This window comes from Oryctolagus cuniculus, chromosome 4, assembly GCF_964237555.1.
Source record: "Oryctolagus cuniculus chromosome 4, mOryCun1.1, whole genome shotgun sequence".
Taxonomy (NCBI): Eukaryota; Metazoa; Chordata; class Mammalia; order Lagomorpha; family Leporidae; genus Oryctolagus; species Oryctolagus cuniculus.
In genome coordinates, this window is record NC_091435.1 from 173,946,867 (window position 1) to 173,969,992 (window position 23,126).

At 59.4% G+C, this 23,126-nt stretch overlaps 1 protein-coding gene across 1 annotated transcript in view; it reads left to right on the forward strand.

Moving 5' to 3' along the window:
• Positions 1 to 23,126, forward strand: part of ITGA9 (integrin subunit alpha 9) — a 305,530-nt gene that overhangs the window by 186,617 nt on the left and 95,787 nt on the right. Inside the window, exons 17-18 of the mRNA XM_070073006.1 lie at positions 2,865 to 2,941; positions 20,691 to 20,841. Coding sequence (XP_069929107.1) covers positions 2,865 to 2,941; positions 20,691 to 20,841 — 228 coding nt within the window. The remainder of the gene's footprint in view (positions 1 to 2,864; positions 2,942 to 20,690; positions 20,842 to 23,126) is intronic.

The following is a 23,126-nucleotide window of genomic DNA, read 5'->3' on the forward strand; positions in this document are numbered from 1 at the left end:
ACCTACACCACGGCCTGCCCTGCGGTGATTTAGCTGGCCCGTGTGTTTGTGTTTACAGGCATGCACCTGGGGTATGTGTGTGCGTGGTCACGTGCCCCTGCGTGTGGCAGACTCGGGCTTGCCTTTGTGGGCTGGGAGGTCGCAGCACGGGGGCTTCCAGCTGCAGAAGCAGCTCCAGGAACCGGAAGTGGAGGGCAGAGTTCCAGGGACCGTCAGAGCTTTTACAAAGCAGGCGGCTCCTCCCGGGAGGCTTAGCCTTTCTCCTGGCCGAGGGGCAGGTGCTGTGGTCGGGGCCACAGCTTTGCCGTTGGGGTGGGGGTTGAACCAGCACAATCCCAAAGCCGAGGCTCGGCGTGGGCTCCCCGTCTGAGAGGTCACCCCCGTCTCAGAGCCGCTGCCATCTTTCGGTGTCGGCTGAGTGGCAGCTGGTCCCCAGGGGAGACAGACGTGGAACACGCAGCTGCGGCCGGGGTGAACAGACGGGGACAAAGGACGCGGACGCTAGGCTTGCCGCAGGGGCCTAGCCTGTCGAGGGACCCGGCGGCGTGGTTTTGATTTCTCGGTGAAGGATGGGTGCGTGTGCACTGGGTGGAGGCCCTGGGCGCTGCTTGTTTGGGGCAGCAGTGCTGAGATGGGAAGCTGGGAGGCCAGCCCGAGGGACGGCGGGCACCAGAGAGCCAGGGCCGCAGAGAGGAGCCGCCCGCCACAGGTAGCTTTAGGTCCCAGTCCCTTCGTCCGTGCCCCCAGCCCCCCGCCCCATCCTCATCGCACCCCAGGGCCCTGACGTCAGCGTCTCTTACCTGTGAGATGGGAGAGGCACTGTAAGAGGGAGACCAGAGCCCAAAGGTTATGCACTGCTGCGTGTGTGTGCACTGCTGTGTGTGAGTTTATGTGTGTGTGAGTGTGCGTGTGTATGTGTGTGCACATGTGTATGTACGTGTGTGTGCGGGCGTACACATGTGTGCGTGCACACGTGTGTGCACGTGTGCACATGTATGTGTGTATGTGTATATGTGCGTGCGGGTGTATACATGTGTGCGTGCACACACGTGTGTGTGCGTGTGTGTATGTGTGCACGTGTGTGCGTATGTGTATGTGTACGTGTGTGCAGGTGTGTACGTGCACGTGTGTGTGCGAGTGCATGTGTGTGTATGCACTGCTGCGTGTGTGAGTGTACGTGTGTGTATGTGTGTGCACATGTGTGCATATGTGTATGTGTGTGCGGGTGTATATGTGTGTGCGTGCACACATGTGTGCATGTGTGTGTACACACATGTGTGTATGTGTGTGTACACACATGTGTGTATGTGTGCGTGTGTGTGTGTGTTTGCAGTCAGCTGCAAGGCCTCCGTCCGGCCATGTCAGGGAAGCACTTCAAGGTCAAGTTCGAGGGGTTTGCTGAGGAAGCCGGCTGGGTGCTTTCCTCTGTCCCCGGTCCTAGCAAGGCCTCCCCTCGTCTCGCCTGGGACGTGTGGGCGGCCCCCGCAGCCCCACTCTTGCTGTCTTGGTTAAGGTGGCAAACACAGCACCAGTGTTGTGTACCAAGGCCTCCTGGACATTTGGCGCCCTCTTTGCCCCCAGAAGTGTCCAGAAGAACATGGGAGTTCCCTGGTTTTGCCCAAGACCCGCGTGGTTTCCCCCATAATCGAGGAAGGGAATGTTGGCTGGGACTCTAGTCTTCTGGAAATGTGGCAGAGGGATATGACTTTCCATAGGCAGAATTACTCCGTCTGGTGGAGGCGAGACTGGCCGTTGGCCGGCAGGGCTGCTGGAGTCCGCGCTGGCGCCCCGAGCTGCCTGGACGTCCTGTGTGGGACGGGATGGAGCACCTGGAGCAGGATCACCTGGAACGGGGCTGGTGGGTGGGGCATCTCACCAGCAGGGGCTGGTTTAACGCCGAGTGCATTACAGCAGAGATGGCAATGACTCTCCTCCAGTGCGCACTCCGGCGATCAAAGCCATCCCGCAACCGAGAGACGTCTCGGGCCGCTGGATCCCAGGGAGCCGTGGGCCCGCGGAGAGGCCAGCCGGCCCCCCAGGAGCCCAGAGAGAAGAAGGCTGCGGCCCCTTCTGCGTAGCTGCTCCTGCTTCCCTGGGCAGCCGGCGCCGCAGCACTCACTGGGAGCTCTCCGGATGGATGTGGGCTCTGGCTGGCACGGCAGGCAGCGGGCCCAGCCCTGGGTGGAGCTGTGGCTGTGGGGCCGTCTGGGCAGAGAACGGGCCATGTGTCCCTGCTGGGGGCTGCTGCTCCTCAGGAAACAAGAGCCCATGGCCTGCTGGGGTGTCGCCCTTGGCCTCGTGGCCTGCGACTCTTCCCTGTTCCAGTTGGGACTGGAAATCCCGTAGGTCCCCTATCTCAGACACAGATCTTCGGGGCTAAACGGCCTAACTGGAATCTACTCAGGGTTTGCTCAGTCGCGCTGATGGGTGATGTACACTTGAGAGCGTCTCAGGCCGGAAGGGGCACCCACCAGGCACGAGTCTGGAAACACGGCGCCTGTAGAAGCCCTGCAGTACACTCCAAGATGAGCCTGACGGCCGTCCACCCAGAAAGGCCAGCTCGGTGGAGCCCAGCTCTGAGGAGCCCTCGCTGTGCTGGGGGGGCCCTCGCCGTGCCGGGGAGCCCTCGCCGTGCCGGGGGGCCCTCGCCGTGCCGGGGGGCCCTCGCCGTGCCGGGGGGCCCTCGCTGTGCCGGGGAGCCCTCGCTGTGCCGGGGGGCCCTCGCTGTGCCGGGGAGCTGGCTTCTCAGAGTGGGGCCCGGGGGGGGGGGGCAGCGCGCCTTGGTTTGCAAGGAGGGAGGGCTTGTTGTTTGCTCCTTTGCCATCAAAGCCTCGTCCAACCCTCCTCTTGTCTCTCTCCCTCAGACTGTGTTTGAGAGAAATTGCCGCTCTGAGGAGTGCGCCGCCGACCTGCAGCTGCGGGGCAAGCTGCTGCTGTCCAGGTACGTGCCGTGCCCTTCCCCACGCCCCCGGCAAAGCTGCCTCGTCTTGACACCAGGCCCCGCCCTGAGAGCGGAGCCCCCACGGACGAGAGCCCGCGGCGCCGGTGGTGGCGATGATGACGGCTATGATGTCTGTGGTTGACAACACGGCTCCGGCAGAGTGATGTAGCAACGGCGGTCACTTGGGTGGCATCGCTTGGGTTTTGGCTTCGTTTGCAGTTCCACGGTCGCGCCACGTAGCTGGGGTTTCCAGGTTGTGTGAGTGCTGGTGTGTGAAATTGTCAGTGTCTGGCCTTTGGGGACAATTGCCTAAGACCTCCCCCTCGCCGCCTCTGCACCATGGTACCTGCTCCAACAAGTCTGTGTGTGTGTGTGTGTGTGTGTGTGTGTGAGAGAGAGAGAGAGAGAGAGCGCGCGAGCGAGCACGGGAGGCCAGGGCGGAGCGGGCCGTCCCGAGCCTGGTGAACAGACGGCCACTCTATTATTTCAGGGCTTCCTGCCTGGCCCGCAGCTGCCCCGGGCGAGCGGTGAGCTGTGCAGGCCCCGCCGTTTCCTCCGTGTCAACCTTGATCTCAGCCCGCTGGGGCGGAGGCCGTCGGCTGGCCCTGACTAGCGTTGCACGTGGCGGAGAGCCTTTCTGAACGATTGTTGTAGCCTCGGGCCAGAAACCCTCCTGTGGCTCCATTACCGTTTCTCAAGACAGTCATCAGGTTGCATGCTGTTCTAGAAAGAGCCATCGTGTCTGTGACCTGTAACTGTGAGAGAGCCGCGTCCATGGGAAGACAGGAGGCCCCCGTGGTGAGCCTTGGGCGACACTAGGCCATGGCTCCTTGGGATGAGCCAGTGCGGAGTAGCACCAAGATGCCTTGTCCTCTGTTCGAGTTTACTGGGGGAAGGAGACATCCCTTGTCTGTCTGTCTGTCTGTCTGTCTCTCTCTCTCTCTCTCACGCAGACACACACACACACACACACACACACACACGCTGTCCAACCGCTCAGATACTAATTAGCATCACTTTTCCTCTGGGAAAGAATGGTGGGCTAAAGTAGCCCATGTCTTGTTGAACTTACAAAATTACTTAAAACTCTTGGAGAGGGTATTGGACTTATTAAGAAGGGCCTCCTGGGCGTATGAAAGAAACCATTTTTAAGGCAGCTTCATAAATTATCAGAGTGTTGCTTATTTTAACTAGGTCTTTCAAAATGTGTTGGAGGGAAAAAGCAACAAAAAGCAAAACTACATGGATGTGTTTTGTCCTGAGGCAGACTTTAAGTCCTGGGAACTTATCTTGGGCTGCAGAAAGCTTTGTGCCGTGGGAAGATGTTGGCTTGGTCCAAGGTTAAATATTAAGTCGGGAACGTCCTGGTGTCTTGCAGGCCATTAGCAGCTGGCGCGTCTGCTTCTGTTGAATTGTGCCCCGTGTGTATTAAGATGTAAAATTCAAAGCTCATGGCCCGCAAGGTCCCTCGGGCTAACGCCGTCTCCACTGCCCCGGTCTGGGCTCTCGACAGTGTGGGCAGCACCAGTTCTGCGGTGTGGGCCGGTGGTCAGTGGTGCTAGAACAGCCAGTGTGGTGGCCAAGGGCAGACCCCGTCCGTACCAGCTCGCTATTGCCACCAAAATGGGCAAAGGCCCCGAACAGACAGCTCTCAGAAGAAAAAGAGATGCCCGACAAATACAGGAGAAAACGCTCAGGGTCGCTAGCCATCAGGAAAACGCAACCCAAATCACAACGCGAGCCCCTCTCCCCTGCTGGGACGCTATCAGAAAGCCAAAGAACAGGTGCTAGTGAGGAAGCGGAGCGAAGGGAACTCTGATTCTAAGACTGATTGATTGATTTGGAAGTCAGGGTTACAGAGCGAGAAAGAGGCCTTCCATCCGCTGGCTCACTCCCCAGCCGGCCACAATGGCCGGGGCTGGGCCGGGCTAAAGTCAGGAGCCAAGAGCTTCTTCCAGGTCTCCCACTTGGGTGGCAGGGGCCCCCGCACCTGGGCCATCTTCCATTGCTTTTTCCAGGCCATTAGCAGGGAGCTTGATTGGAGGTGGAGCAGCTGGGACATGTGTCACAGGTGATGGCTCTACCCACTATGCCATAACACTGGCCCCAAAGAGAGCTCTTAGACACTGTTGGTGGGATGTGAATTGGTATAGCCACTAGGAAAAACAGTATGGAGATATTGAAAAACTGGGAATAGAGCTGCCATATGATCCGGAAACCCCACTACTGGGTGTACATCCAAAAGATATTAGATCTCTGTTTCAAAGAGATAGCTATTTTCCCACGTTGAATACAGCACTGTTCTTCTTTTTTTTTTTTTACAGGCTGAGTGGACAGTGAGAGAGAGAGACAGAGAGAAAGGTCTTTCTTTGCTGTTGGTTCACCCTCCAATGGCCGCCGCGGCTGGCATGCTGCGGCCGGCGCACTGCGCTGATCTGATGGCAGGAGCCAGGTGCTTCTCCTGGTCTCCCATGGGGTGCAGGGCCCAAGCACTTGGGCCATCCTGCACTGCACTCCCGGGCCACAGCAGAGAGCTGGCCTGGAAGAGGGGCAACCGGGACAGAATCGGGCTCCCCGACCGGGACTAGAACCCGGTGTGCCAGCGCCGCTAGGCGGAGAATTAGCCTAGTGAGCCATGGCGCCGGCCAGCACTGTTCTTAAAAGCCAAGACAGAGACTCGACCCGGGGGTCCATCATCAGGTGACTAAGGGAAACACGGTGTGCGTGCACACACACACAGTACTGTTCAGTCATAAAGGAATAAAACCCTGTCACTCGCAGGAGAGTGGGTGGAACAGGAAGCCATCATGTTTCCATGTTTAGTGAAATAAGCCATACACAGAAAGACAAATGCCACATGTTCTGTCTCACAGGTGGAGGCTAAAAACCCCAGAAATTCTGAACCCAGAATGCTGATCCTAGAGGCTGGGAGTGCTGGGGGTTCAAGGAGTTTAGGTAGTAGACAGCAACTCAGTTAGACCTGACTAGGCCTTGTAGTCCTGCCTTCCTGGAGCTCACACACGAGACCTGGAGCCTAGGGGCGGAGGTGTCTGACCCTCAGAGGTGGTGTCCTTGGCTCAAAGCTCAGGGCCCCTCCTTAGGGTTAGTCGTTTCCCAAGAGGACCCCTCGTGTCTCGGCAGCCTTTTGGTTGGAGGTTCGAAGGAACCTTCATTGTAACCTGGGTCCCGTAGCTGTCCCCGGGAGCCATCGGGGGCCGTGCAGCTGACCGCTGGTGAGAGGAGGTGGCGGCGAAACCCCGACTGTAGTCGTGCTGGGTTTCTCTAGACCTTTGCCGGGTCCCTCTGCAGAGCCAGGTGCAGGGTGCGGAAGGGGGCGTGGCCTGTCGCCTGAGCATGGAGTCCCGGCTCTGCATCTGGCTGCCTGAGACTCAGGGACTTGGACAGAGGGGAGCTGCTTGGTCGCCATTGAACTCTGGATTATTCGTGCCTGCTTGGGTGGTAGCTTCCTCCGTAGTTGGGCCCAGGCAAGTCCTGGTGGGCACTGGGCTACAGAGTGAGCCAGAGGAGGCCCTGCGCCCCTGGGGTGCGGTTTGGGGGGGAGCAGCTTGGGAGGTGGTGGTGCCACCTGGTAAGGCTGCAAGAGAGGCGCGTGGGCTGCGGCAGGCTGTGCAGGGCAGCTTCCAGGGCGGGAGGACTCGGGCACTGTGCGTGGAGGGGGAGCAGAGCAGGCGTGGGGGGGGGGCTCCATGAAGAACCGAGGCGTCTGAGTGAAGGGGGCGTCAGGAGATAGAGGGAGGCACTGGAGCGTGGCACACCCCCGGGAGTCGGGACCTCGTCTTGCAGCCAGTGGCCCCCAGCAGAGGTGCCCCCGACCTGCTCCGTGCAGCTGGGCGTGCTCAAGGAGCCCTTGGAGACGGTGTGGGCCGTGTGCTCTGCCGCACCGACCCAGCAGGTCCCGGCTAGAACCTGAGCCTGTCTCCCCCACTCAGTTCCCCTGCCCTGGCCGTGGCCGCCATCTCAGGGCAGGAGCAGCCTTGGCGGGGTTGGGCCTGAGAGCGATGCCAGAGACGCCGTGGCAGCCTCCTGCAGGGGCCGCCCAGAGGACTTCACAAGGGCCGTGTGAACGCCATGCTTCCTGTTCCCTCTGGAGCCCAGCTCTCACGTTATCTCCGGCTGCAGCTAAGGGAAAGCCTGCGGAAACAGTGGGCATGAAAGTGACCGGGGGCAGCTGAACACCCAGCAGACCGGGGAGCTTCCGTCTCATCAAGACAGAGGGACGGCCATCTGGGAGTCACTGGGTCACTCACAGGGACCAGGGGTCAAGCCAGGAAGTGCTATTTGTGGCCAGGACTCAAGGATGTTTTTATTTTTTCTCTCCAGAGAGCGTGAATTCTGGAAGACCTGCTGTCTCTTAGAGCAGTCAGCTCTTCCTTAGAAACCATGATCTCTAGTGGGCTGCAGCCTCGTTCAGAAGCACACCATTTCCAGAGGTCCAGGAGCTGGATGACGCTCTCTGCACTCTGTTAAACAGGGCTGAAAAGTCCATTTGTAGAAGAACGCAGCTCTGTTCTGTCTGTCTGCATACTCAGAGTACCTAAGAAAACACCACACGTGGCTAAGATAAGGAAAAAGAGCATAGAGCATCTGGTAGTCACGTGTGATTGTTCTCTGGTTGTAGTTGTGGTAAAGCTGTTCTCACCAGGGTGGGGAGTGAGTAGAATGCGTTTTCTACAGCCAGGCGTCTGGGCAGCGGGGAGCTCCACGCACGGAGGACTCCCTTGCAGAGGTGGTCATCACGCCTGGAGGGCTGTCGAGTCTGGAACAAATTGTCCCCCTGCTCAGAAGCGTCCGAGTGGTCAGAGTCGGCAAGTGCGCAGCACAGGTAGAAGGGAAGGTTGCCTTGTCTAGGAGGGGAAGGGCCCATGGGTGCTGCGCACCTGCCATGCGCTGGGTACCCTGAGCGCGTGGTGTGCACAGTGGCCAGCAGCATCTTAGCTGCTCCACCTGGGGCAAGTGCACAACACCTCTGTGCTGTTTGCTTCTTTGAAAATGAGGAGAAATTGTTACAGACCCTCGTAAGGAGATGTTAAATGTTTGATGAGTTAATTCATGGCTAAGTGCTTCTAGGAGTGCTTGGCGTATACTAAGCTCCACTGTTCCTTGAGTCCTCTCAGCCGTGCCGAGCGGTCACTGTTACCTGCTCTTGTAGTGAGGAAGGTAGGGAGTGTAGGGCGGCCGGGCTGTCTGCTCAGGCACTCCTGCTGTGGGGCAGCTTGAAAGCTGGGAATGGCTGGTTCTCCATCCTGCTCTCTGCCCAAACTTTGGCATTGGATGCTCCCGGGTCAGATGTCAGCTGGCTCTGGACCAGCAGTGCCAAGTCAGGGGACCTTCAGGACAAAGCCAGCGGTGTGAAAGCCCCAGTTCTGAACCTGACTCAGGCTTTTATACCCAACTGTCTTGACAACTAACCTGCCAAGGGCCTCCCACTGGACCCTCCTCCTAAACACCGTAATTGGGTTAAGTATCTCTTACTACCTTCACCTATGGCCTTCGGTTTAAGTGTCTGCAAGAGTTCAGGTCAAACTCCCAGCCTCCCCAGGTGCTGCCTGATCTGCAGGCCTGTCCACTGCTTCTCCCTCCACAGACGCAGGCTCCTATTCTGCTGAGCGAGCGGCAGTCCCCACACTGAGTCAGCACATCTTTAATGAGTGTAGGTGGGGTTTTCTCCCCTGGGAGAGCCCCCCATTTGACTGAGTGTGGCTGGCCTATCAGCAGGTTACTCAAAGTAAAATCACTGCTATTACTGCTGTTTTATGAGAGGAGGCGAGTGGGAGCCAGGCAGGAACCTGGGAAGCTTTTGCCAGAACATGAACCATGCGATTTACTATTTTTTTTTCTTTTTTACTGTTTGCGTCAGCTCTTAAAAATATGCAAAAGGGCTGGTGCTGCGGCTCACTAGGCTAATCCTCCGCCTGCGGCACCGGCATACCCGGTTCTAGTCCCAGTCGTGGCGCCGGATTCTGTCCCGGTTGCCCCTCTTCCAGGCCAGCTCTCTGCTGTGGCCCGGGAGTGCAGTGGAGGATGGCCCAAGTGCTTGGGCCCTGCACCCCATGGGAGACCAGGAGAAGCACCTGGCTCCTGGCTTCAGATCAGCGCAGTGTGCCGGCTGTAGCAGCCATTTGGTGGGTGAACCAACGGAAGGAAGACCTTTCTCTCTCCGTCTCTCTCTCTCACTGTCCACTCTGCCTGTCAAAAAAAAAAAAAATATGCAAAAGAAGTTTGCTGGTTGGGAGCAGCTGGCCTTTGTGGCCACTGTTTCTGGAATCTCTGGGCCCAGGACTGGTTTTCTCAGTGGCTCATTTTTCAGAGAAAGGCAAGATGCTCCATGGCTGGAACTTTGTGGAGTGAGCTCCTCTCTCAGAACAAGTGTTTGCCACTGCTCTGACGTGGGTTCTCTAAGGGGAGGCGCCGGGGGCCTTTGCCCGCATTTCAGGAGTGAAGGAGGATGGGTCTTCTGCGGGCGTCACCTAACAGAGGAAGAGACAGAGAGAGAGGAGGTCTTCCCTCTGCTGGTTCACTCCCCAGGTGGCTGCAGCAGCCGAAACTGGGCCAGGCTGCAGCCAGGAGCCAGCAGCTTCTTCCGGGTCTCCTACGTGGGTGCAGGGGCCCAAGCACTCGGGCCTTCTTCTGCCACTTTCCCAGGTGCATTAGCAGGGAGCTGGGTTGGAAGTGGAGCAGCCGGGGCTCAAACCAGCACCATATGGGTTGCCTGTAGCACTGCTTTAGTCAGCTGGGTGCGCCGGCCCCTTTCGGGTGTCTGTACGGTGGAGGCCCCACAGCCGGGTCCCCGCCTCACCCCAGCAGGGGACGTCTGGTGATCTTCTTCCGGGTGTAGAAGATGGGGCTGGCGGGGGGGAAGTCCTTATGTATGGCCCTGCTCGGCCCCCTCCCGCTCTGTCAGATGTGCAGGGGACTGAGGTCCCCCTGGTGCCGAGGGCTGAGCCCGGGGCCCAGACCCCTGGGGACAGGAGAACAGCCACATCTTTACTCTCACCGACTTCAACTGAAACGGAGCATTTTGTCCAGCTACGGGTGTAGGCAACAGAGCAGCCGCGGTAGCGGTACCTGTGCTGTCACAAATGGAAACCACTGGCACTCCCGAGTCGCGTTAGAATAATTGCAGATATTTCACACTGTCATCTACAGAGTCACGGCTGTAATTAGATTCCCCACCAGATCTCACTCTTTGATAGGTTATTAAAAATGACAGGTTGCCACACCACACATCTGTCTGATGTAATGATCACTGTGCTTTTGTATCATTAATTTCTTTGTCATCCTAGTGTTCATTTTCTGCATTGTTTGGAGAAAGGGTTTATTTGCTTCCCTGTGCTGTCAAGGGTATCTGGTGGCAGAGAAACTGGTTAAGGGGCCGGCATTACGGCACAGCGGGTTAGACCCCCCTCCCCCCCGCCCCCGGCACCAGCGTCCCATATTGGAGTGCCATGCGAGTGCACTTCCAATCTAGCTTCAATGCACTAGGGAAGCAGCAGAGGGTGGACTTGGGCCCCTGCCACCGCGCGGGAGACCCGGATGGAGTTCCGGGCGCCTGTCTTTGGCCTGGCCCATCCCCCACATTGCAGCCAGTTGGTGAGCAAAACAGTGGGTGGAAGGTTTCTCTCTCCCTTTGTCTGTCTGTCTGTCTGTCTGTCTCTCTCTTGCTCTGCCTTTCAAATAAATAAATAAGTCTTTTTTTTAAAAAAAAAAAAAGAGGTTAAAAACCTGCGTTCTAACAGTGTTCCTGGATGTGTGAGAGAGCGTGCCTGCTGGGCTGATGCCCAGAACTGGGCTCCCCTGTAGGCTGCTGTCCTTGTCCTGGCCAGAACCATCTGGCCCTGGAAGCCCTGGAGGCCATGTTTCCCTGTCTGGGTGCCTCCTGATGTCTGGGGTAGTGCCAGTCGGGAAGCACACGTTCTCGCTGCCTCTGTGAGACCCACTTCACAGCTCTGAGAGCTCGGGAACCCAGAGCTGCACCCAGAGCAGGGCCAGCCGGCGCGGGGGTGGCCGTGGGCGACTCAGACTGGCCCTGAGAGGGTTTCAGGGGCTGTATCTGGCCAGAGGTGCAGAACCCAGGAGGCACCAGCTGCCAGTCTCCCTGCCCTGCCCAGTCCCGAAGGTGCAGCCTCAGTGTGTTTTCCTGACCGTCCACACCCTGTGCTTTGTTCCTGGGCGAGCCAGAAGCAGGGAAACCTCACAGCCTTGGCAGCCTGACCTATCACGGGCCCACCCTGGCGCTCGGGGTGGCTGCCAGCTCCTGGGGCGCAGGTCGGCGTCCTGCTGCTGGTGGCAAAGAGCCTAGGTACAGCCGTGGGAGCAGCGCTCGGGGTGGCTGCCCCCTCCCGGCGTGCGCAGGTCGGCGTCCTGCTGCTGGTGGCGAGGAGCCCAGGTGGGGCAGCGGGAGCGGTGCCCAGCGGCCGGGTCACTCCTGTCAAATGACACCAGGCCTGCCATGGCCCACAGGTCGTGGGATTTCCTCTGCCTCCCAAAGCGTTCTTTGTCCTTAATCCCGGCATTACTGCGGATGAGCCTGATTTCTTCCAGATGTCCTGAACACTGAGCACTCTGGAGGCAGGGCTGATGAGATGTGCATTCCTCCCTGGGCTGGGGACCAGCGCTCCTTCTCACAGCCACACGCAGAGGCCAGCGGCACCCTCTGGCTTGCCGCGTTGGCCCCCAGCGATTCTGACCCCGAGGAGCTGTTGAGTGACCCGGAGCTGGGGCCGGGCCGGGTCAGCAGGGGTGAGGCAGCACATGGTCGCCTCAGTTCTCTGAATACCGCAGGGAGCCCCCTGTTCGGTTCAGAGCGCCTCAGCCAGCGCCGCTCCTGCAGCACCGACACGAGTGGAGGGAGAGGATTTCTGGCGTCACAGGAGTGGGTTTTCAAGCCAGAAGCTCAGCCGCAGGACCCGCTTCCCTGCCGCCCGTGGGCTGGCGCTGAGGACCCCTGCAGAGGCCCTGGGACCCCTCGCTGTAGGAACCGCGTGGGTCTGCAGCAGGCTGAGGGAGGTTGTAGCGTGGTGACACGGGAGGTCTGCAGCAGGCTGAGGGAGGCTGTAGTGTGGTGACACGGGAGGTCTGTGTGCAGGCTGAGGGAGGCTGTAGCGTGGTGACACGGGAGGTCTGCAGCAGGCTGAGGGAGGCTGTAGCGTGGTGACACGGGAGGTCTGTGTGCAGGCTGAGGGAGGCTGTAGCGTGGTGACACGGGAGGCCTGCAGCAGGCTGAGGGAGGCTGTAGCGTGGTGACACGGGAGGTCTGCAGCAGGCTGAGGGAGGCTGTAGCGTGGTGACACGGGAGGTCTGTGTGCAGGCTGAGGGAGGCTGTAGCGTGGTGACACGGGAGGTCTGTGTGCAGGCTGAGGGAGGCTGTAGCGTGGTGACACGGGAGGTCTGTGTGCAGGCTGAGGGAGGCTGTAGTGTGGTGACACGGGAGGTCTGCAGCAGGCTGAGGGAGGCTGTAGCGTGGTGACACAGGAGGTCTGCAGCAGGCTGAGGGAGGCTGTAGCGTGGTGCCATGGGAGGCCTACAGACCTGCAGCTGCTTGTGTTGAGCGCCCTGTGCTTGCTTACTGGCGGCCTGATTGGTTTTGTTGCATTTGAGGATGTAAGCGATATACATGGTTCTTTAAAGATTTACTTATTTTATTTACTTGAAAGAGTTCCAGAGAGGGAGATACACACACACACACACACACACACACAGATGTTCCATCCACTGGTTCACTTCCCCACATGGCCTCCATGGCCAGGGATGGGCCAGGCTGAAGCTGGGAGCCAGGAGCTCCTTCTGGGTCTCCCACGTAGGTGCAGGGGCCCAAGGACTTGGACCACCCTCTGCTGCTGTCCCTGCTGCATTAGCAGGGAGCTGGGTCAGAACTGGTGCAGCTGGGACTTGAACCAGTGCCCATGTGGGACGCTGGTGCTTTAACCCTCTGCGCCACAAAGCTAGCCCCAAGCAACATAAACATTACAGCTGCATTAGTGCCCCTTATTCCTGGGCACTCGGTGCCCAGTGGGTGCCTGAAGCAGGGTGGAGCTAAACCCTCGTGGCCGGCAGTGTGGCTCAGTGAGTCACCCCAGCGCTAGTTCAACGCTGCCCCTCTTCTGATGCAGCTCCCCGCTAGTGCACCTGGGAAGGGAGCGGAAGATGGGCCAAGCAGCTGGGCCCTGCCACCCAAGTGGGAGACTCAGACGGAGTTCCTAGCTCCAGGCTTTGGGCTGGGTCAGCCTTTGCCATTGTGGCTATTTGGGGAGTGAACCAGTGGATGGGAGACCTCTCTCCGTCTCTCTCTATTGCTCTGTATTTCAAATAAATAAATCAAGAACCAAATCCTACATGTGTACGTTTCTTCCTCTACCTTGCGTGCCTATGATCAAATTTAACCTAAACTGGGCTCAGGAAGAGGTGAACAGTAATGACGAGCAGCAGAGTGGGACAGTCATAGGAATGTCCTGGAATAGAATCGCCGGTGCTGCTCTCTTTGGCTTTGGGGCCAGGACTCAGGGAAACCAGGGTTACTTGAAGGCAAGCGCTGCGAGGCAGCTAAGGGACTGACGGGGGGGAGGGCCCACGGTGTTGTACACTGGACGGAGACTGGACCAGGGTGGCACGCGAGATTCCGTTGCGCTGTGCAGACGGCGTCCCACTTTAAACTCGTTTATTTCTGGGGTTGCCCCTTTAATACTTGGGTCCCTGAAACTGTGAGAAGAGAGACCCTATTAAAGTTAGGGAATGAAAACGAAGAGCAGAAATGAATGAATGGAGACCGTTACTCTTTATGTCTTCTTCAAATGAGTTTGAATGCAGAAAGACACCCGCACAGGTGCTGGGGCGGGGTGGGCCTGGTCCCAGCTCGGGGAGGACATCAGCTGGAGCTGCTGCAGGTCCCGAGTACCCAGGAGAGAACGGAGGGGCCGGGGCAGGGCAGCGCAGCCTGTCCGAGAAGCAGGCTGGTCAGGTGTGGCGCTGAGCTTCGAACACGGAGAAAGGAGAGCATCTTGAGCTGGCCGGGCTAGGGGTCAGCAGAAGGCTGGAGCGGGCGGCCCAGGGCGGAGGCTGTGTTGTGTGAGGGGAGCTCGGAGGGGCAGCCCTGGTTCCCCGCGTCTGCGGGCAGGCCTGCCCCGCCACCATCACGTGCATCCCACAAGGCCGCTGACCAGGGGATGAGTGCGTGTCAGGTTGTGGTGGGACACTGAGTGTCTGGGAGGGAACGCACGCGTGCTGTGCGCCTGTTCTTTCCTGGCATCTCACAGCATGCATCAGGACGTTCACAAGCCACTGACTGTTGGAAGCTCGGTGTTGTCAGTCTGATGTTTAACTGCCCAGTCTTACGCAGTGTCTTTTCCCTAGACCACCGCCTCACATGCAGTTTCGATAGCACGGTTAAGTACATCCATCGAAGGTCTGTCACAGACCAGCCGTATCATACTGTCAAAAGTCAAACACATAGAATCCCTTGAGTATCTAGATTCCCAACTGCTAAAAATGCAATGCGAGCCGTGTGTGCAATTTTGAAGTTTGTAGTAGCCACATTGAAAAGTAAAGTGAAACTGTTGAAATAGGCTGTACCTAATCCTGTACACCCAAAATATGATTGTGAGCGACAGTAAAGCAATCACTGCTCACGTTGTGTGTGTGTGTGTGTGTGTGTGTGTGTGAGGAATCGAGATCAGCCACAAAGTGCTGAGCGTAGGCCTAGAACTTGGACTTTGGAGCCAGCTCACGCGCTGGGTGGGCACAGGAGCCGGGGTCTTTCTGCACCCGTTCCTGTCCATCTTGGTTGAGGGCCGCTGCCAGGTGTGAGGGGTTTGTTCCCGTGTTTTTTTTTTGCAGTAGTAGCCGTCCTCGTGGTAATGAACTGGGGAATGATTGTTCTCAGAAAGTTGTGAGCGAGGGCCAGTGTTGGCGCAGTGAGCTAGGCTGCCGTCTGATGCTGCGTCCCATACTGGAGCACTGGTTTGAACCCTGCCCACTCCACTTCCAGTCCCGCTTCCTGCTCGTGCTCCTGGGAAGGCAGCAGAAGGTGCCCAAGTCCTTGGGTCCCTGCCACCCATGTGGGGGAGCCAGGTGAAGCTGCTGGCTCCTGGCTTCAGCCTGGCCCAGGTCTGGCTGTGTGACCACTTGGGGAACGAACCAGTGGATGCAAGATCCCTCTCTGCTGTCCAAATAAATAAGTAAATCTTAGTCAAGTTGTGAATGTTTGGATACATGACTGGAATGAGGCAGGGAGGGAGGAGAAGGAGGGGGAAGGCAGGACTTGGTGCCCTGTGCAGTTATCCTAGTTGTGATTACAGGTACTGTGGTCGAGAGGTGACAGGACGATGGGGTAGAAGTTCTGTGCAGACACAGTTACTAGGGTGCACGTCACTCACTCTGGTGTCAGCTTCCTTTATTCAGGCTAGATTCGTGCCAGGAGCAAAAAGAAAATAAATTTTATTTTTAAATTTAAGCAAGATCCCAGTTTTTGAAGATGGAAGGGGAATCTAACTGAGCCAAGGGAGAAGCTGCCAGCCCCCGCGCAGCTCCCTGGAGAATCTTCACAAGGAATCAGCTGGCGGAAGGGGAAACGTGGCCGTGGTGGCCTCTGGGAGCAGCTTGTGCGACTGACAGGAGGTGCACTGCGTGTCCCCAACAAGCGGTTTGGGTGGTGGTGTTTGCGAGGAATGGGGTCAGAGGACAAGCTCTCCTGAGATGCTTAGGGTGCAGCTGGTGGCTCCTGACGTTTGAAGTGGTGAAGGATTTGGTACTCAGCTGAAGTGTAGACACAGTGACACCTCGAAAAACAGCTGTCACAGGAGACGTTAAGACAGAAGCTTTGCCGGCGCCGCGGCTCACTAGGCTAATCCTCCACCTAGCGGCGCCGGCACACCGGGTTCTAGTCCCGGTCAGGGCACCAGATTCTGTCCCGGTTGCCCCTCTTCCAGGCCAGCTCTCTGATGTGGCCCGGGAGGGCAGTGGAGGATGGCCCAAGTGCTTGGGCCCTGCACCCCATGGGAGACCAGGAAAAGCACCTGGCTCCTGCCATCGGATCAGCGCGGTGCGCCGGCCGCAGCGCTCCGGCCGCGGCGGCCATTGGAGAGTGAACCAACGGCAAAGGAAGACCTTTCTCTCTGTCTCTCTCTCTCTCTCACTGTCCACTCTGCCTGTCAAAAAAAAAAAAAAAAAAAAAAGACAGAAGCTTTAATCTCCGATGAGCACTGTGTTTCCAGCAGGCCATCTGAGGGCTACGAGATCAGCTCTGTGGAAACAGAATCGTAACAGCTGCGTCTTACTCTTACCACAAGGACCCCTGTGCGAGGTGACGAGCCCCCCTCGAGAGGCCGCACACGCAGGTCAGGGTTCGTGGGGGCATCTCTCAGGGAGAGCCCTCCTCGGAAGCTGAAGACTGTTCTCCCATAACCAGGTGAGCACCCGTGGGACGTGTGGCCCGAGACTCCCAGGCCCGGCCGTTTTCATCTTTCCGCAGCCCCATCAGGTCCTCCTCTTTGCTGACGTCATTCAGACTCGGGCCGGAGCCTTCCTGGCTGAGACCGGTTTGTATAACAGCCGTGGCTCAGGCCCCTTCACGCCAGAGGAAGCGGGTGGCCCCAGCTCAGCCCCTGCGTGGGCACGTGGGCGGGCAGGTCCTCTCTCCAGGGCCAGCTCCTCCGCTGTAGGAAGCGCAGGGTCAGCTCGTGGCCTGGGCGGGGCTGTCACTGCGCTCAGTCATTGGTTCATTCACTGAACACCTGCTGTGAGAGCCCAGCCGCTGAGTGCGGCTGACAGTCTGAGATGGTCAGGCCAGAGTCTCTGTGCCCAGGAAGTCCGCAGGTGCCTCCTTGGGTGTTGAAGAACCGTCTTTCTGCTTGTCAAGGCATTGCGTCCCTGAGAGGTGTGTGCCGGGCACAGCTCTGCCTCGGGAGTTCAGTGATGAGTACGACCAGGCCAGAGTTCCTGCCTGCTGGTGTTGGGGTTCCAGTGGAGAGGGAGCGCCTAGGCGAGTAGCCACGCGAATAAATGGACGACCCCAGCCACCATGATGGAGCGCAGGGGCTGGGGGCTCCTGGCGGGAGGATTTGTCTTACGGAGGGCGGACATGGCGCCGTGGGCAGTGGTGGAGAGGCGGAGCTTTGACGTGCAGGAGGCACCGTGCCGGTCACCCTAGCCCCCTGCAGCTCCCCAGACAGGACTCTCACCGGGACCCTCCCAGGGCCCTGAGGCTGCAGGATGATAACGTGTTCGACGGGACCCAGCACCACGCTGCAGAATCACATTTCTGTTCCATTTCTAAGAATAACTTTGGAAGCGGAGATGTACTATTTTGGTTATAGATTTTTAACCGTGGAGAAAGAATGAAAACAACTTGGAGGCTTTGACGGAGTCTGGGCTCCCAGCATGCCCTGCGAGGTGCCCGTGTTTCAGTCACGCGGCTCTGAGACCCAGGAATGAGCCTGCTGCAGGATCAGATGACGGCGGCCTGAGTCCGGGGGTGACGGAGGCTGAGATGTCCCTGGGCTGGTCCCCTGATGCTGACACGCGAGAAGAGGGCCCCGAGCACGCGAGCAGCCCTGGCATGGAAAGGCTCTGTGTTGCCTGCTTACTCCACGGAAGCCGCGGGCCTGCCCGGGGGCCCGGGCCGCTGGCAGTGCTTCCGCAGCCCTCCTGGGGTGGAGCGGGGTTAGCTCCGTCTCAGCCCCAGGCCGCAGGATTCCTCCTCGATGCTGACCGAGGCAAACGGGAGGACAGAAATAACCCATTGACTGTTTAAAATGACGCTGGCCAACACTAATAAGCCGTGGCCACCCTGGCCCAAGGTCAGGGTCTTCATTTGCTGGAGGCCGTTCAAGAATTCGGAACTCAGAGCTCTGAGCTAATTTTTCACATCTTGCTTGGATTCTCGGAGCGCTCGCTCCCAAGGCAGGGCCCTCGATGTCTCACTGCACATGTTATTCTTGTTGGCGTGCCAGGCCTGCCGGAGCGCGAGGGCCTCGCTTCATGGGTGGGTGACGGTGATTCCCCCGCCCCAGTTCAGATTTCAAAGCACCGCGGCCTGTTGAGATTCGGGATAATTCTCTGTTATGCTGTGTTAGCTGTGTTAATGGCTGTAAACAACAAGAACATATGCTGGTTCATTTAGGCACGAAGGGGAGTTGTTGGGAGGATACGGGCTAGTTCCGAGCATAGACAGGCGGCTAGAGAACCACCTTGGGCGGGAAACGGGAGTCCGGCTGCACCCCTGGGCTCTCACCTCCTCTGCAGCTACTGACGTGATCTCAGGGCACCTGTGTCTCTGCGCAGACCTCAAAGTTCACAGCCCCAGGCGGGAGCGTGCGTCACCCTGGTACGGCCATGGGACCATCCTCAGACCACACGATTGTACTGATTCGTGACCCACACCCTGGTGACCTAGAGGGGGGGAGGGAGGGGTCGCGCGCTTGCTGCCTCTCCCACCTCGTCTTGGGAGTCCCGGGACAGGGAGGGGTCGGGGTACCGGGCAGCCAGAAACAGCCATGGCCGCGCCAGCCTCCCCTCTGCGATCACACCTTCCACCTGCTGATCGCCCGTCGGCCGCCCACGTGGACTTCTTTTGTCCAAAGCACACACCACGTGGTAACCACCAAGCTCACGTGCGCTTTGTCAGCCTCAGCCTGGTCTCCTGGGCTGCCGCCTCCCTGCATCCCCTTACCCCTCAAACACCCACAGTCCTACTTCTGTTGTCTTCCAGCTACGGGCCGTCAGACCACTGCCCACGTGTGCATCTGCACCTGCCTTCACTGCCACTTCCTCCCCATGCCCTTCCTGTGGGTCACCAGGCCAGCCCAGGGCCCATCACCTGTCCTGTGGGTCACCAGGCCGGCCCAGGGCCCGTCTCCCGTCCTGTGGGTCACCAGGCCGGCCCAGGGCCCGTCTCCCGTCCTGTGGGTCACCAGGCCGGCCCTGCGCCCATCACCTGTCCCATGGGTCACCAGGCCAGCCCAGGGCCCATCTCCCATCCCATGGGTCACTGGGCCTGCCCAGGGCCTGTCTCCCTTCCTGTGGGTCACCAGGCCGGCCCAGCGCCCATCACCTGTCCTGTGGGTCACCAGGCCGGCCCAGGGCCCGTCTCCCGTCCTGTGGGTCACCAGGCTGGCCCGGCGCCCATCTCCCATCCCTTGGGTCACTGGGCCAGCCCAGGGCCCATCTCCCATCCTGTGGGTCATGGGCTGGCCCGGCACCCGTCTCCTGTCCTGTCTTCATTGCTTCCTCTCTAGTGGGTCCTTACAGGTGGCGTGCACGTAACCCCATGATTCTCCTTTAACAGACGCCCTCCCCTGAGCCCTCTGCCCGCCGCAGCCCCGCCCGCCCCCGGCCCCCCTGCACAGCAGTCTCCCGAGTAGCTGTCTGCGCCGCTGTTGGGTTTAGTGTCCTCCTGCGTCTCCGCAGGCGCCCGCGGCACCGCCCTCAGGCATCTCCCAGGGTCACAGCGACCTCCGACCTCCGGAGGGCTGGCTCCAGGGCACTTCTGACTCCTCCTCTTGTCCTGGCCCATCTGCCGGTTTAACAAGCTGGCCACCGCTTCCCTGAAACGTGACCGAGGGGACACCGTCTGGTCTCGCCAGCCCCTCCTGCTCCTGGGAAATCTCTCCGGAGTCTACACTCGCTCCCCTGCTCCCTCCCAGACCTCTGCTCTGGCCCAGACCCTTCCGCACCTGCGGCCTCACGCGTCCACCTGCCCCAGTGTCCCCATCAGAGCCCGCTCGGCGCTGGTTGTCTCTGGCAGCCCTTCCCTCCCCACGGTCTCTCCCGCCCCAGACCCTGGAGCCATCCTGGCCTGCTCTTTGCTGACAGCCTCGTCCAGGCCGGGAGCGAACGCCGTCGGCACAGCTTCTGGAACATCCCCAGCCCCCAGCACTGGTCTCTTCTGCAGCCTCTGTGCTGTCCCCCCCCCCCCCCCCCGCCCCGTCTGCGCTTTCATCCGCCCACACCTCCTGGCCACGCCCCCCGCCCTGCCCCGAGCACTCCCCACCCGTCCACCGCACAGCGGCGTGGGGTGGAAGTCGGCTCCTGCCTGTCTCAGGCTCCACTCGGAGAGCACACGACGGCCCTCAGGGTCGGCCCCCACGCCCTTGACCTCCGGAAACCCGCGTCTCCCATTCTCCCCCACTTGCCCTTCTTGGGTGCCAGGCACATGCTCACCCCCGGGCCTTTGCACTGTTAGCTACCTACGTAGCTGGTCCCCTCGTTCCTCCGGGTTGCTCCTGAGAGGTCACTCACTAGCGAGGCTGCCCTGTTGGCTTACGCGGCACCCACGCCCTCCCGGCCGGGTGCTGTCTGTCCCTGCACTTTGCAGGTTTCTCTCTAGCGGCTCTCGCTGCGGTGTGACCTTTCTGTTGGCTTCTTCGTTAGGTGGCTCCTCTCTTCCTGAAGCTGTGAGAATTCTGCAGTTTTCTCGGAGTGTGAAGCAGGGGCTGGCGTGTCACAGGTGCTCCGAAATAATAGAATTAATGTGTTCACGAGTTACTTGTGTAGGCTGTGGAGTGGCGTGTGGCTCACGCCAGCCATGGGACCCCATGGCCTCCCGCCTGGCCGGCGAGACACGGCAGAACCCTGCGTCCGAGGCCCGCTGGAGCTGACGCGCCCCGGCCACGCGGCTGGTCAGCGGGGCTCCTGGGACTTGAAGCTCTGGTCCCGATTCCTTCCCCCATTCCTTCCAGCCCTGACACTGCTTGAGTGCCAGCCTCAGGGACTAAATGCTGATTGCTTCTCCTCGCAGCGTGGATGAAAAGACCCCGTACCTGGCTCTGGGGGCTGTGCGGAACATCTCCCTGAACGTCTCCATCGCCAACCTGGGGGACGACGCCTACGACGCCAACGTGTCCTTCAACGTCTCCCGCGAGCTCTTCTTCATCAACATGTGGCAGAAGGTAAGGCGGGCGCCCCGCGGCTGCCCCGTGCCCTGCGTGCTTCGCCCATGGGCTGGGACAGGCGATGTTTCCACAGGGACTGTGCCACTCCGTGGGGTATCATTTGGCATTAATGGGCTTTTTCTCCCATCGTGGACGTCAGGAGTAGGCCGGCGTAGCCAGCGAAGGAACAGTGTTCTAGAGAATTCCGCCTCTCGGTCAGTAAGTGCCGCGTCCTCAGTGGGTGAGGAGGGCAAGGCTGGGACAGTAGGACATGGCGGAGGGTGTGGACAGATGGCGAGTTCAGCTCACCCACGGCAGCATCGGGGAGGGCCGCTGTGGTCAGATCCCTTGTTCTTCAGTAAAAACAGCAATCCTCATTGTCACGTGAACCCTTGGGACTTTGGCAGCTAATTAAGATGTTTTCCGAACGTCGTTTGAGCCAAACAAAACATGTCCACTGACCGCAGCCGCCTGCTGTGCTCCGTATGTGGCAGCCCGGCTTGCCTGCCTCTCGCGTGGATCTGCGCTGCTGGTGGAACTTAGTCTCTCTCGTCTCTCACGTCCTTCCCGCAGGTGGCGCTGGGGCAGGTGTGCGAATGGGGAGTGAGGAAGGCCAAGCGCCCCGCAGTGTCTGTGGACCTTCAGCTTGGGGTCTTGCACACGTCGTGGGGAGCCCGGGGGGGGGGGGCTGTGCTGTGCAGCCGCGGGAAGCATCGCTGAGCTGGGGCGGGGTGGGGGGGGCTGCGCTGTGCAGCCGCGGGAAGCATCGCTGAGCTGGGGGGGGGGGCTGCGCTGTGCGGCCACAGTACGCGCAGCTGAGCTGGGGGGGGGGGGGGGGCTGCGCTGTGTGGCCGCGGGAACCGAGGCTGAGCTGGGGGGGGGGGGGCTGCGCTGTGCGGCCACAGTACGCGCAGCTGAGCTGCAGCTGGGATGTTCTCCGAGAGAAGTGCAGCGCGGGGAGTGGGGGGCGCGTGGCTGCGCCGCTGGCTGGTGCAGACTGGACGTTGCTGCTGTTTCCTGAGGTCAGGGTGACCGGGGACCAGGGGGCTCCTGTGTGCGCCTCGCGCCTGTGAAGTGGCTCTGTGCTGAGGACTGAAGGAGCCCGCGCCGAGCCACTGGTGCACGCGCAGCCCCATGCTGGAAGGCCCGTGATTCCCCCCACCCCGCGCTCCAGGACAGGCTCCGTGGATGCCCGGTGCCTGCAGGCAGCAGGCGCCCGAAGGGTCCTGCTTATGAATCTTCAGCCTTGCGATGGGCAAGTGCTCCCTGCACGCAGCGCAAACCCTGCCGTTGAATCCTGAATCCAGGTCTGTCCCCGGCTGATGGTGATGGTGTGCGCGATGGTGCCTGCTCAGGCCAGGCGGCGGCAGGAGCACAGCTGGGGCAGGCTGGGGGCACGCGCGTCTTCCTCCCGGAGTACCCACGTCACCATGGGCTTAGCGGGCTTAGCAGGGCGTAGTCTCGTCAGAGCTTAGGCGCCTCTGCGCACTGATCAAGATTAACTGCCCAGGGGATGCAGGATTGCAAGACGCTGTACAATGTGAGTGTCAACATTTTTAAGACCAAAAGATCAAGACTCATGGTCTTAAAACAGGATTGCAAGAGAGAGAGAGGGAGGGAGAGAGAGAGAGAGAGAGAGAGAGAGAGTTTGTCTGCATACTGTTGAAAACAGAGGCAGTTTTATATTGAGCTTACTTTTTTTTTTTTTTTTTGACAGGCAGAGTGGACAGTGAGAGAGAGAGACAGAGAGAAAGGTCTTCCTTTGCCGTTGGTTCACCCTCCAATGGCCGCCGCGGCCGGCGCACCGTGCTGATCCGAAGGCAGGAGCCAGGTACTTATCCTGGTCTCCCATAGGGTGCAGGACCCAAGCACTTGGGCCATCCTCCACTGCACTCCCGGGCCACAGCAGAGGGCTGGCCTGGAAGAGGGGCAACCGGGACAGAATCCGGCGCCCCAACTGGGACTAGAACCCGGTGTGCCGGCGCCGCAGGTGGAGGATTAGCCTAGTGAGCCTCGGTGCTGGCTATTGAGCTTACTTTTTGCACTCAATGAATTGCCTTTATTTTAAAAAAGAGGAGTTATGTAAAGCTTAGTAAATGCCAGTAAATACAGAGTTCATGGGAAAATGGAATTAAAAGTTAATGCAAATTTCCACGAATTTTTTGAAGCCTGCCATGTCAGTTAAATGGTTGTGCTGGCTTTTATTTTGTGTGTGTGTGTGTGCTGGCTTTTGTAACTCAGTTTTTGCTTTTAATAACTCTGTGGTGGTGTTCCTCATTCATCGCTTAAGTATTGGAGTTTGG